We start from the raw sequence: 14,167 nt of genomic DNA on the forward strand, positions 1-14,167 counted from the left end.
AAACTAGGTCTGCTAATTGGACATAGAAACTATGGATACCTGCTGTTTGTTCTCAGCAGAATGGAGCAGAGAATCTAGAGGTTGAGTGAGTGTGTGATATGCACAGCCAAGCCATTTAATTAAACATGTGGGGCCAAGCCTTAATTAAGGGAGACATGCAACTGGCAACAGCTGTAATGAAAAGCTGGAAAGACTTCCTCTTGTAGTTCAAGTACTCTGTACCTATTGGGTTGGTTGGCACTGTTTCTTTCATGCCCTATCCTGCCATGTCCTGAGGGCTCAGGGTGGATAGCAGCCCAAGAACCACAAGCCAGCAAAGCCAGTAATTAGGATACTAGGATATAGAACCAGAAGTCAATCTACATGTTCAGCAAAAGTACCATATTTTTCGCCCTATAGGACGCACCGTCCCATAAGGCACACCTAGTTTTTTTGGGGGGAAATAAAGGGAAAAAAATTATTTCCCCCCCAGGCGCGGGGCTGGGGCGGGGGAGGCCCGAGCTTCCCCTGACCCCAGCCCCCAAACAGGCTGCTCTCTGCAAGCTGTGGGAGCCCAGCGCTGGCTCCCGCTGCTTGCGGAGAGGTCCGCGAAGCCTGGACGCGCTGAGCTCAGCGCGCGCAGGCTTCGGCATGCAGGCAACTCTCCGCAAGCAGCGGGAGTGCTCCCGCTACTTGCAGAGAGGTCCGCGAAACCTGGAGAGTGAGAGGCACACAGGTGTGCTGCAACTCTTGGCTACTGTAAAGACGGCTTCTGTTGGCTAAAGAAGGCTTCTTTCGAGCCTAATTTCAGCTGGGGGATGTGACTCTCTGGCGCCAGGGAAGGTCTCTGCAAGATGCACATGCCTGTGCCTCCAGGAGTGGCCCCCAGGTAACCCCTGTTTCACTGTATCAATACACAGTTCATGACTAGGACCCCACTGAGCCAAAAAGGAGCATATAAGTAAACCACAATAGGAGAGGAATAGAACAGCATATTTGAGGAGATGTGTAGCTTGTCATGCAAACCACACCTGCTAAAATTCCATCTTCTCCACAACTAGTAAAGGTGAAGGCATTCTGCACCTGCCCAGTAGGCATGGGGGGGATGGAAAACTAGGGGGAACAGGAAGGAAAAGTGCTTTCGAGAGGAAGACATGACTGCTGGCTTCCTGGAGAGAAGCACTCTGCATGGCAACATTATTTGGCAGGTACCACTGTGTTCTTTTTGCTTCTTAGCCACATTTCAAGTCAAGGCTCAAAGGAAAACGCTCCTGCTCCTCCAGTCTCTTCCCTAACCTTCTGAATCCTGCATCACAGGATGAGCAGCTTCCTCTTAAAAAAGGCGCACATTGCTAAAAAGAGGAGGGTGGCACACTTTTCTCCGGCAAGTTAATGAGGCATGACAGGCCATTTGGCAAGGAGGCAAAGCAGCTGCTACGCCCCAGATTTTGTGATGCCCAAGGGTTGGGCAGGGTGGTAGTATTGCTGGGATGTCTCATTTTCATCTTAGTTTTGCTTATGCCTAAGTACTAGCAGGTGGTGGAGAAGCTGCAGCCCTGCAGATGCTGCGAGACTCCAGCTCCCATCAGTCGCATCCGCCAGCACCATCCATCACCTGGAACTTGCCAGAAACACCTAGCTGACCACTTTGGGAAATAAGATGATGCACTGGGAGGCTCTTTGCACTTATTTTACTGGACTTTGTTTAGGTCCTCATGGCAGCCGTAGCTAACCTTTGGCCCTCCAGTTGTTGCTGAACTCCAAGTCCCATCATCCCTGACTGCTGGGAGTTGGGAGGGGCAACATCTGAAGGACCACAGCTTCCCCACTCTTGAGTCAGATCAGGACTCACTGCCATGCTGTTCACTTTATCACCCTTCACTGCTAATACAAGAGGTTGTTGTGCTTTTTTGGCATGCATCCCAGCTAACCAGGTCATTGCCTGAATTTTTGCATTGCATTGCCCTCACTACTTACGTTTCCACCCAAAGCAATGTGCACATTGTTGCACGCAAGCCCCAATCTCTGAGTGGTGAGAGACTCCAGGGGAGCTTCCCCAGGGTTCAGTTTCTTTAGAATGCAAGTCAGCACAGACTGTGGTGTCTTTTAGGACGTATTGTTTTGTGTACACATGCACGCAATGCAAGCACAGGATGGAAGGGATTGCAGCATCACCACTCCAACAGATCTTGCTTCCCCATTAGCCCCAAGCCCAGCATGGAACAAGACATGTCTCTGTGTCTCCAGCTTCCAACACTGGCCCCCGCCCCATGCACAGTGCCCCCTTGACCTATTGCTCTCCATCCTGGGTGAGGCAACCATTTGTCTCTAGGGCAACCTCTGCAGACTCATAAATTATAATAATTTTATATTATTATTATTAATCACAGTATTAACTGGCCAGCCAAAGCCATTCACTTAACTAAGGGACTGGTTGGGTCAGTTTCCTCTTATCGATTCTACCCCACATAAACAGGACCACAACTTTGGGATGTAGGGTATCATCCTGACTGACCTCCCCAACTCATAATAGAATATATCTGCACCTGAAGACAAAGAAGACTCCAGTCCATTGAAGCATATGCCAGAATAAATGTGTTAAAATTTAAAGTGACACAAGACTTACTTTTGCCACAAGACTGACTAATGCAGTGTCAGGGACGTGACTGAATCGAACGCCTGGGAAGAGTCAAACTCTGAAGATGAAAGAATGCAGACAGAGCAGGAGTGGGTTAGCTCGCCCCCCCCCTTTCACCAAGAGTTTCCAGACTCAGATAGAGCAGCAGACTCGGTGAGCTCGCAGGCAGAGGGAGGGGAAGAGATAGACGGCATTGAGGAGGTTGCTATGCAACCAGGTGAGAAACAGCGTTCAGAAGGCTCTTCTTTTAAGAGCGGGGTGAGGTGGGGGTGGAATTCCACCCACCTTCTCCCCGAACCAGAAGAGCTGAACGGGTTAAAATGCAACAGAAGTGCAAGAGAGGAAGGAGTGGACTCTGGTGCCCTTCGTGCTGTGACAAGGGCGGAGACTCAGAGTGACCAACTTGCATCCAAGTGCGGCAGGCTGGGAGCCACGCTCTGGATGTAAAACGTACCATAAAACTGCCAGAGACTTGTTAATTCTTATCAGGGCTTGCCTGCCTGCCTGAGATCATTACATGCAACTACTGTACCCTTCTGGAAACAAAACCATGGCTCCATGGGATCTTTGATCAGGGTCAAGAGACCAACCCATTATTAGAAGGACTCATGCCTACTTATTATATGTACACCAGGCCTCCACAAGCCCTGTCTGGGCCCACGTTTGCTTATTTTCTCCTTCCCTCCTCATACCTTTTTCCTTTTGTGCTATGTATTTAGATTGTAAGGCTGCAGGCACAGGCTGTGTGCTTTTAAACTGGTCTTATGTAAGCCACTCTGGGGGCCTTTTTGGCTGCAGAGTGGGGTAGAAATGCTGTAAAGAAATGCTGTAAACTTCACCATCTCCATCCCTTCTCCAAAGCAACAGATTTGGCTGACCAGCCATTCCCTTCTCACCTGGTTGACTGAGATTGGCGTCTGCACAACCACCCCACCAATGATCTCAGTCCTGTAGGGACGCTTGACAACTTCTGCAGTTGGAGGGAAACTTTCACCCTTTGGAACCTAAGAGAGAGAAAAGGACAAGTTATGTCTCGTGCCCAAAAACCAAACAACTGCCTTCTCAAAATCTGCCAGGCTTTCACTACAAGAGACAGCATCCTTCTAAATCCCTCCAAATGTACCCTTTTTTGAAGTGCTTTTATCAATTGCTAGAGTGACACCTGAGAATGTATATGAAACCCCATTCAGCAAGGATTTCATAGAATCATAGAGTTGAAAAAGACCATGAGGGTCATCTAGTCCAGCCCCCTGCAATGCTGGAGTCTTTTGCTCAATGTGGGACTCAAACCCATGACCCTGAGATTAAGAGTCTCATGCTGTATCTAAGACCAGCAAAGAGTCCAGCTGATTTGTAGAATTCCTGCAGTACTCCACTTTGAAATAGGGAGGCATACTGGAAATAATGGGCTGCATTTATTTGCATGATATACCTGTACTAAAGAAAAAAGTTGGTGCTTTAAGATCAAATTATTTTGCTCGAATATTTTTTGACACATGGACTAGCTGGATTTGAATGACACAAGAGTCCCCACCCCACCCCACAAAATCTGATTTGTGGAATCTTGCATATGTGTTGCACATTCTTGATAGTATTTTTAAAGTGTACATTTTTAAAGACCCAGAACTCTTTAATGGGATCTATATATCATCTTTCCAGCACTAGCAAAGATGTCTTTGTACTTCAGCCCTGGTCCAACTTTTCATACCACAGCCTTGTCACACAGGCAGTGGGGAGGGAGGTCAAAATTTGCTGCTCCCTCCAGTCCCCACACTGGCTGGCTGGGCTTTGGAAAGGTGTTGTGAGGCTCTAACAGGGTCCTAGAGCCCTCCCAACTCTTTCCCAAAGCTGGGAATGCACAAACTAGCATTTGGGAAGGAGGAAGGAGGACTCTCAGACCCTGTCAGAGCCTCACGCCTCCTTCCCAAAGTGCCTTGCTTTCACTTCTGCTTGACCCACACTTTCTAGGCATGGGTCCTAGTGGTTTTCCCCTTCCCTGGCTCCTTTCCTAGTGCTATTTTTCTAGCAAAAGAGGTGCTAGAACTCACCATGAGCACCCCCTCTTTCTCGTAGAATGGCACCTGACAGGGCCATTAAAGCCACAGGAAAACCTACCCTTTTGCTTTAAATTGGGGCAAATGTCAATCTGGAGAAAATCTGATTGACGTTTACTCTGAGTGCTAAAGATTGGGTTTCCCTGGGGGAAAGTGGTGGGAAGTCTGGATGAGCCCCAAGACTTGTTTAATTGCACCACCTTCAATAGGCTTCACTATGCCTAATTCTAAAATGCACTGAAGTAACCGTTATATAAATTAATAATAAAATTCCCTTGTATTAAATTAGACAGAACTGCCCATGATTTCTACAGCCATTCTTCTTAAATTAGTATCTTAGTCTGTTTCCAATGTTGTGCTCACACCAAGCTTGCTACAACTTCCATATTTTTTAAAAAACTTCTTTCTCTGAGGGATTAGTACCTTTGATTTGCAAAGCACAATACCCAGTCTTCCTCTGGTGGTTCTACAGTATATGGAGCCACTCATGTATCTATTTCCTGAACTTTCCTCGCAGGTGCCTCCCTCTGCTCCTTCCCAATGCCTGCCTTGGAAAAGGTACTCAGGTGTCCTTCCAGACAGGGGGGATGGCGGCGGCGGCAGCAGCAGCAGCAGCAGCAGCAGCAGCAGCAGCAGCATCATGGCCCTTCAGGTGCCAAGCAGACAGAGATATCTAGCAGCTCTCAGCAGCTCCTTGGCCAGAGTACAAAACTAAATGTGGGTCTATATCAGATTCAGGAGGAGTTTGTGGCTTTCAGCATGCATTTCCCCTGCCTAATAGCAGAAATTCTTATCTACAATCTGGTAGCAAATGCTGGGAGGATTCACTTTCCAACTTTCCATCAAAGAGGTGAAGGTACTCTGTGGGCTGGGCAGGTAAAACTGGCTTTTACTAGGCTCACACCTACGTGACCCAGATCTCCGCCTCAGCTGGATCTCAAACAGCCAATATGTGGAAGGAATTTCAGAGGCTGTCTGCATGCAAGTTCCCCATAAGATGGTTAAAAGGGCTCTGCTGGAACAAAGGCAAGCTTCCTTCTAATCCCAGACACTCTTTTCCCCATGGTGGCCAACCAGACACATCACAGCATGAAGGCAACTGCATTCTTCTGCTTCTCAGTAAAGCCACTAGTTTAGGTGTCTCTTGAAGAGGATTAGACAAACTCACATGAGAAAGGGGCATCAATGGCTCATTTCATCAGATTTTGACCTTCCTGGAGCTATATGCTGCTGGGGGTTGGGGCTGGGACCAGTAGAGGGAAAGGACAGGGCTGGAAGTGGCTGGAGAGCACTGTTGATTTCTGTCAACTTCTTTCCCCGTCCCCTACCTGCCCACTGCCACTTGCACGAAATTAGAGTGAGGGTCTCATGTGGCCCTCAGGCCATAGAGTAATGCAGGGATGGGCAAAGAGCAATTACCTTCACCCTGTACTTGGCGTGGGAAGAAGCTATTGGCAATTTTGACCCTAGCAAATGCCTGTCAGGGTCATATTCCCACATGGGCGACCTTCCAGGGCCCACATGGTGACAAAGTCAGAGGTTTCTACACACATTTCCCTCTCCTGGCATTATCACACTTCAAGGACGCATTTGAGCAGTCAAAGGCCTTTGAGGAAGGGATGAGCAGGCCAGAGAGAAGCCTAACTGGCCACGTTTGGCTCCCAGGCCTGAGGTTGCTCCCCTCTGGTGTTTTAATGATACACATATGTTATGTACTGAATTGAATAGGATCCAAAACGCAGCAGTCTGATTGGCCCTAGAACAATAGGATTCAGAATGCAGCAGTCTGATTGGTCCGCAGGAGCCACCCAATCCAGCTCCAGGTGGAAGTGAATCCGCAACCTGATTGGCCTGCAGGAGAATCCCGGAATTAGCCAATCACGTGGGGCCCATTATGTAAATAATGTATATAAAGCAGACATTCTGGGGGAACTTCCATTCCTCCTCACCACTATGAGCTGAATAAAGAGCATGAAATCCACTCTCGACTCCGAGTTATTTCACCATATTTGCAAACACAACTTTGCCCCCCCTTGGTGCTCACATTTAATACATCTTAGATGTATGCCTAACCATAACTTCCTGACAGTAAGAGCTGTTCGACAGTGGAATTTGCTGCCAAGGAGTGTGGTGGAGTCTCTTTCTTTGGAGGTCTTTAAGCAGAGGCTTGACAACCATATGTCAGGAGTGCTCTGATGGTGTTTCCTGCTTGGCAGGGGGTTGGACTCGATGGCCCTTGGGGTCTCTTCCAACTCTATGATTCTATGATTCTATAACACAGCGTGCAAAGGAAGCCACTGTTGCCTAGATTTAGGAATCTAAAAAGGCTTCCTTTCATATTCATTTCTCAGTTCTTAAGATAATAATCCATGTTCCAAAACAGCAACCAGTTTTCGAGAGTCAAGTTTGGCCAGCTGAAGGGGAAGTAGCCAGCCCTCATGGACAGGGAAACAGGAAACAGGCATGTAATAGGAGCACATCTTCCTGTTTCAGAAGCAGCACAGCGATTTTACAGGGTGAGTGGATATGGGGAATTTAGTCAAGTTGCTGTCAAGTCATCCCTGTATTTAAGGCACCAGTGGCCAACCATTCTGGCAAGCGGGGCATAAGCCATGCCCACAGAACTCTACCAAAAGACACTTCCTGCCCCTTTTCCTTGCAGGGTGGCAGAGTTGACAGGAGACCTCTATCGCCCTCACAGAGCGGCAGTTCTCAGCATTCCCTGTGAAGAGGGATTGGTTCCTAAACCACTGTGGGCATCGGTCCCCTAACAACCCTCAGCACCTTTAACAAACTTCAGACGCCAGGATTCCTTGGGGAAGCCATGACTGCTTAAACAGCTATGATACTGCTTTAAATGTATAGTGAAATTGGGACCCAAGATAGAGGGGGGGGAGACATTGATTTTCTTTGCCTTTCAATGGAAAGCCACCTAATTTGCATGTCTTGAACGAATATGCAAACCTCATACTACTCTAAATTACTCCAACCAACCAGTGAGTACAAAATGTATCATATTAGGGGAAAGTGTGCAACCCCCTCCCCCACAAAACCAACCCACCCTATTTTAGTGTAAACAACATGCAAAAATGAATTTTATTATGGGAAATTACTTTCAAAGATGTGTGTGTGAGTCAAAATTGCACACAACAATATGTTTAATAGGAAAAATTCACACAAAAATGCTGATTGATTTTTCAAGAGTGTTTTTTTTTAAAAAAAGACACACAAATTGCTTCAAAAATGTGGAGGCCTGATTCTAAGACAAGAAAAATGAGACACTGAAACTGACCAACTTGTCCTTTGCTACACAGCCCATGTGCATCTCCCCAATGCTCTTAGAAGATGCCTCTAGGCCTCCAAACTCAACCAATGGCAGAGAGTAACTGCTATATGGCACACAAGCTGCCTTTCAGGAAAACTTTCCGTTCCTATTGATCAGTGGGGAGCCACTGGCCCGTCTCCAAGGAAGCTGGACAAAAAAACCACAGGATTAGATCCCTGCAGCTGCAGCTTGGCAACAGGTCTAATGTAAGCTATGCAGGAGGAGAGTCAAAAGGCAGCAGGCAGGGGACATTTGATCTTCCAACCGCAGGTGCTGGTAGTGATACAAGATGCACCACACACACTTCCCCAATGCCAGAGCCATAGAATCATAGAATCATAGAGTTGGAAGAGACCACAAGGGCCATCGAGTCCAACCCCCTGCCAAGCAGGAAACACCATCAGAGCACTCCTGACATATGGTTGTCAAGCCTCTGCTTAAAGACCTCCAAAGAAGGAGACTCCACCACACTCCTTGGCAGCAAACTCCACTGTCGAACAGCTCTTACTGTCAGGAAGTTCTTCCTAATGTTTAGGTGGAATCTTCTTTCTTGTAGTTTGGATCCAATGCTCCGTGTCCGCTTCTCTGGAGCAGCAGAAAACAACCTTTCTCCCTCCTCTATGTGACATCCTTTTATATATTTGAACATGGCTATCATATCACCCCTTAACCTCCTCTTCTCCAGGCTAAACATGCCCAGCTCCCTTAGCCGTTCCTCATAAGGCATCGTTTCCAGGCCTTTGACCATTTTGGTTGCCCTCCTCTGGACACGTTCCAGTTTGTCAGTGTCCTTCTTGAACTGTGGTGCCCAGAACTGGACACAGTACTCCAGGTGAGGTCTGACCAGAGCAGAATACAGTGGCACTATTACTTCCCTTGATCTAGATGCTATACTCCTATTGATGCAGCCCAGAATTGCATTGGCTTTTTTAGCTGCCGCGTCACACTGTTGGCTCATGTCAAGTTTGTGGTCAACCAAGACTCCTAGATCCTTTTCACATGTACTGCTCTCAAGCCAGGTGTCACCCATCTTGTATTTGTGCCTCTCCTTTTTTTGCCCAAGTGCAATACTTTACATTTCTCCCTGTTAAAATTCATCTTGTTTGTTTTGGCCCAGTTCTCTAATCTGTCAAGGTCGTTTTGAAGTGTGATCCTGTCCTCTGCCACCCCTCCCAGTTTGGTGTCATCTGCAAATTTGATCAGGATGCCCTTGAGTCCATCATCCAAGTCGTTGATAAAGATGTTGAATAACTAATGTTATTATTTAATGTTCCATTATTTTAATGTTGTATTTTATTTTTGTTTTTAAGTTGTAATCATTCATCTTGTTTTTATTATTGCTTGTAAGCCGCTCTGAGCCTGGCCTTGGCTGGGGAGGGCGGGGTATAAATAAAAAATTATTATTATTATTAATAATCTTATGCACTCTATTCCCCTTTCAACACAGCATCCCCGCAAAGGATTCTGGGAGACGTAGTTTGAGGCTTCTCAGTTGCCCTGAGCCCCCCCAAATAATTCTGGGAGATGTAGTTTGAAGCTTCTAAAGCATTCTCTAGTCCCCTTTCAAGATAGCATCCCTGCAAAGGATTCCGGGAGATGTAGTTTGAGGCTTCTAAGGCGCTGTGCCCCCAAAGAATTCTGGGAGATGTAGTTTGAAGCTTCTACGGCGCCCACTTTGAAACCGCCATCCCCGCAAATGATTCTCCGAGTCGTAGCATGCAAGACAAAACCCGGGTTCGAGACACACTAACCATTTTATTTTTAGTATATGTGCTGCCGAAGCGAGCACCACACTAACCATTTTAATTTGCTTTATTCAATCTGCGGAAAGAGAAGGCGGGCCGCCGGCTGGGAGGCGGCTTCTCCTGCCTGTCCGGAGTCGGGTCAGGAGGGCGGGGGGACCCCCGGGTGCCCAGTGGCGCCCGGCGCCCCCCCGGCTTTCGAGGCCTTGTCCTCACTGCGCCTTGGGGCCCTTTTCGAGGGGTTTCCCACACCGACATGGCATCCTCAACCCAAGGTTCCATATGATGTGGCAAACACCTGCCATCATGGAGAGAAGGAAACATCCCCCTAAGCTGGCCCCTAAAGCAAGGGGCTTCCTAGGTTCGGCTAGAGAGGTTTCGGGTTCCATATACATGTCATATACATGTCACCACTAAAGCAAAAGAGAGTGTCTTCCCCCTCCATCAGGGAGTTAAATTTACACAATACACCACTTCCAGGTGATCACACCAAAAATGTTGGTAGTTCTTTTACAGGTTGTTGTTGTTTTTAGAACAACTCTTACAAAAGAAATGGGAAACCAGTGGCCCTCCAGAGATGGTTAGACTCCAACTGCCATCGACTCGAGCCAGCATGGTCAATGGTCAGGACATGATGGGAGTTGTAGTCCAACAACATTTGGAGGACCCCAGGTTCCCTATCTTTGCTAACCGGGAACAAATGTTTGCTTTTCTCATGTCATGAATTACAGGGCCAAGCTTGTTCAAATTCTGTAAACAACAACAACAACAAATTAGATGTATTTGCCGCCTTTCATCCAAAGATCACAGTTTACAGTATAAATCAATGTATGCACCATGGAAAGGAGGGTATTTTAAGAGCAGCCCATTTTTTCATGGCATATAGAACACATGTAGATGGGTAAAATGCCCTGGGGAGAATTATCACACGCCAGGGTATCTCAGATTGGTTTGGCATTGGTCTGCCAAGTGGTAAGGACAACTTTTACTACATGTTGGGCACAGCTGGGGGGGGCAGGTTGGGGAAGGCTACTCTGATGTCTAACCCCTCTTTCTTCTTCCTGGACTCCTGTTCCTATTTTCTGCTACGTGAGTGAGAATGGCAATTAAACTAACTCAAGTTCTTCAGAACCTGCAAATTCACCCCACCTATCAGAATTACTCTGAATAAATTCTAAATCCATGCAATTTGTAAAATTGCTCAGCCTTGCTGGTCTGCAGGTGCCCAATTGCAGTTGCTTTTGCAATTCTCCTGAAGTAACTTTAACTAGAATAAATGGCTGGGGAAGCGTAACAAAGTGCTGTGGGTGCCCCTCTCCCTGCCTGTGGTAGTACAGGACTTTTCAGGCTATAAAATACTGACAGCTTATAGGGCCTTTTTCCTATTTGTGTCCCGGGTGTTCTATCTATTTTGCATTTCCTGGGGTGACTTGTTAAGGAAAAAGTGGAGGAGGAACCTGTTTGTTATTACTTCTTACTTTACTATTTAAAGACTTTCTACACTTCCTTTTTACATTGGGCACTTCCAGATAATCAGTGTTTTCAGATGGGATTCAGTCATATACCAGCAAAAATTGGTTCAACAATTATGACTGGGAGGTCTTGTACAACAAACCCACTTCCTCAAAGGCCACATTTTTTGCAATAAGGTAAATGACAGCAAAGTAAAGTGTGGAATAACATTTGCTTTGATGCAATGTTGTTTAACTTCCCCATAAGCAAATCAGAATGAATGCTCATTTAATAGCTAACATTGTCTGATCTACCTGCAAACTAATCAGGATGAATAAAAGAATAATGGGGGGGGGGAGAGAAAGATAAGACATACTCCCTGTAGGAGAGTGCAGACCCCTCTCCTTCCCCTTCCCCCAAATTAATGAACTCCACCTGTTCAATTATGTTTTAGGATTCTGGCCAAGATGCCCACATAATTTAGCTGAAAGGAAAGGAAAGAAATCCCTACATTCCAACCAGATTAAAGCCTGAATAAAAGGAAACCAACATGACCCATTCTTTCCACTGAACACCAAAAAGATACCCAAAGCACTGGGCAAACCTACCGTGATCTTGCTGGCCCGATTTAGTGCCTCCACCCAGTCCTGCAGGTCCTTTTGGTCATTGGCTTGCAAAACATAGCGCTGAGACAATGCATTAATAACTGTGGACACAGAGATCAGTGTCAGTGTTTGGCATAGCACATTTCTCCCCCACCCCAAATTCTGGAAATTGTAGTTAAGGCTATTGGTAAATTTAGCTCTATGAAGAGTAAACAACGGTTCCCAGGATTCTTTGGGAGATGCCATGTGCTTCAATCGTATAGATTGGATTTGACATTGAGGCTCACCTGAACAGCTCTCTCCACCCCACCCCCCTTTCAGATGGAGAAAACAATTCCCTTCTGGAAGGCATTTGCCCTCACAGAATCCAATCTGATCTAGTTGCTGGTCTTAGCACTTAGATTTAAATGGGTGTCTACATTGGGGAATCTAAAACCAAATGTCACTCTAAAGTTCTTGGCTTTGGTTTTTATGGCTGGGTTTCGAACCTAGCAGTTCGAAAGCACGTCAAAGTGCAAGTAGATAAATAGGTACCGCTCCGGTGGGAAGGTAAACGGTGTTTCCTCTGGTTCGCCAGAAGCGGCTTAGTTATGCTGGGCACATGACCCAGAAGCTGTACGCCGGCTCCCTCGACCAGTAAAGCAAGATGAGCGCCTCAACCCCAGAGTCGTCCGCGACTGGACCTAATGGTCAGGGTCCCTTTACCTCCCTTTACCTTTATAAATTCTGCAAGTGGGACCTGTAACAAAATGCCACACTGTATGCTCCCCTTCTAACAGGAGATCTCTTTTTCAGGGTTCTGGCCAGCCGGCCAGACCCACTCTCCTCCAAGGTAGTATAAATGGTTAGGGCAGGAGTGGGGAATCTGTACCCCTTGAAGTAATGTTGTGGACTACAATCTCACCAGACCCACTCAGCCAGCATGGCCAATGGCCAGAGATTATGGGTCCCTACAATTGGCAGCTGAGGCCTTGTTGGTGGTGCCACCTCTGGGGGCTGCCTGGTTTGCACTGAACTATGATGGGGCCTTTTCAATGGTGGGTCCCTGATTGTCTGCCTTCCTTAATACTGACATTCAGGAAGCATCTACAAACATTCTTGCTTAGGCAGGCATTTGATGGCTGTTCCTGGCAAAACCAAAATCACTGGCTAAGAGAATGCTTTTAACTGTTTTTAGAATGGTTTTAATCGTGTTTAGTACTGATGTGCTTGCCTCCTTTGGGAGGAATGCCAGGCTCTAAGTGAAATCAACATCATCATCCAACAACATCTGAAGGGTCACAAATTTCCTACTTTTCTGTTAGGGTCCCAAACAGACCAATGCCTCCTCCTCCTGACCCCTCGTTTTCTGTTTTATTTTGCCAAATGACACTCAATATTCTGTGGTTTTGGAGAATACTCCATTCTGATTGGGTTGTTTTGGAATTTTAGAAGGGGTGGGATTTGTTTGTTTGTTTGTTTTGGTACTTCTGCCAGCTTCAGTATTCTCTGAGGCAGGCCAATACCATCCTCTGTATTCTGGGTGGTCTCATTTTCTCTCCATTTCCTTTGGGACCAGAGTTTGCTATTAGGGGGAGTGAGATTGATATTTCATTGAATATATTTTTATTGTTCACAACTCTGATAACTGCATTAAAAAAAAATAAAAATAAAAAATATGTTGTGCTGGGGAAGGTCGATGGGAAGTTGAAATGCAAGAAAACTTTTTTTTAGAGCAAATATTACTCACTGCTTGTACACAACCACATTTTGGATGGGGGTTCGGTTATAAAGACCATCATGCATTTTGCAGATGGGCAGAAGGAGTGCAGCATATGGTTTACAGAATTCAGCTCTCTAAACATCTCTGTTTTAAAGTCAGATATTAGCTCCTTAAACATCTTCTGGCTTCTATGGTTGCAAGGGTTTGCATGGACAAAATCCTCTCAAAAACCAGAGGGATAGCCAAGACAGTTTCCCAAGGGTTGAAAGTGTGGCTGAGAAAGGAGGGAATCAAATTCACAGAATAAGCTTGTGGTGGGGTGGGAGGAATCTGAATCCACTTCAAAGGTGCATTAAGGCACTCCTTGAAATATAAACTATGGTCTGAAGCATCCTTCACTAACCTGGTGCCTTCCAGATGTTTTGGACTACAACTCCCATCAGCCTCAGCCAGCACATGCCAGCTGGGACTGATGGGGGTTGTGTTACAACACATCTGGAGGGCAGCAGGTTGACAACTGATGAGCTCTGTTCTCCTGCCTCCGCCCTTACATGTCATGCACAACATCAACAACAATTTATTTACACCCCACCCATCTGGCTGTGTTTCCCCAGCCACTTTGGGAGGCTCCCAACAGAATATTAAAAATAGAATCAAACATTAAAAACTT

The 14,167-nt window shown here is 46.5% G+C and overlaps 1 protein-coding gene across 2 annotated transcripts in view; it reads right to left on the reverse strand.

The window, feature by feature from the left end:
- Positions 1-14,167, reverse strand: part of PLEKHA2 (pleckstrin homology domain containing A2) — a 97,068-nt gene that overhangs the window by 46,225 nt on the left and 36,676 nt on the right. For both annotated transcript variants that reach the window (XM_083713706.1, XM_083713705.1), the window contains exons 5-6: positions 11,799-11,896; positions 3,514-3,621 (exon numbers count right to left, since the gene is read on the reverse strand). In XM_083713706.1, coding sequence (XP_083569832.1) covers positions 3,514-3,621; positions 11,799-11,896 — 206 coding nt within the window. The remainder of the gene's footprint in view (positions 1-3,513; positions 3,622-11,798; positions 11,897-14,167) is intronic.

This window comes from Podarcis gaigeae (assembly GCF_964106915.1).
Source record: "Podarcis gaigeae genome assembly, chromosome: 15".
NCBI classification, from domain to species: Eukaryota; Metazoa; Chordata; class Lepidosauria; order Squamata; family Lacertidae; genus Podarcis; species Podarcis gaigeae.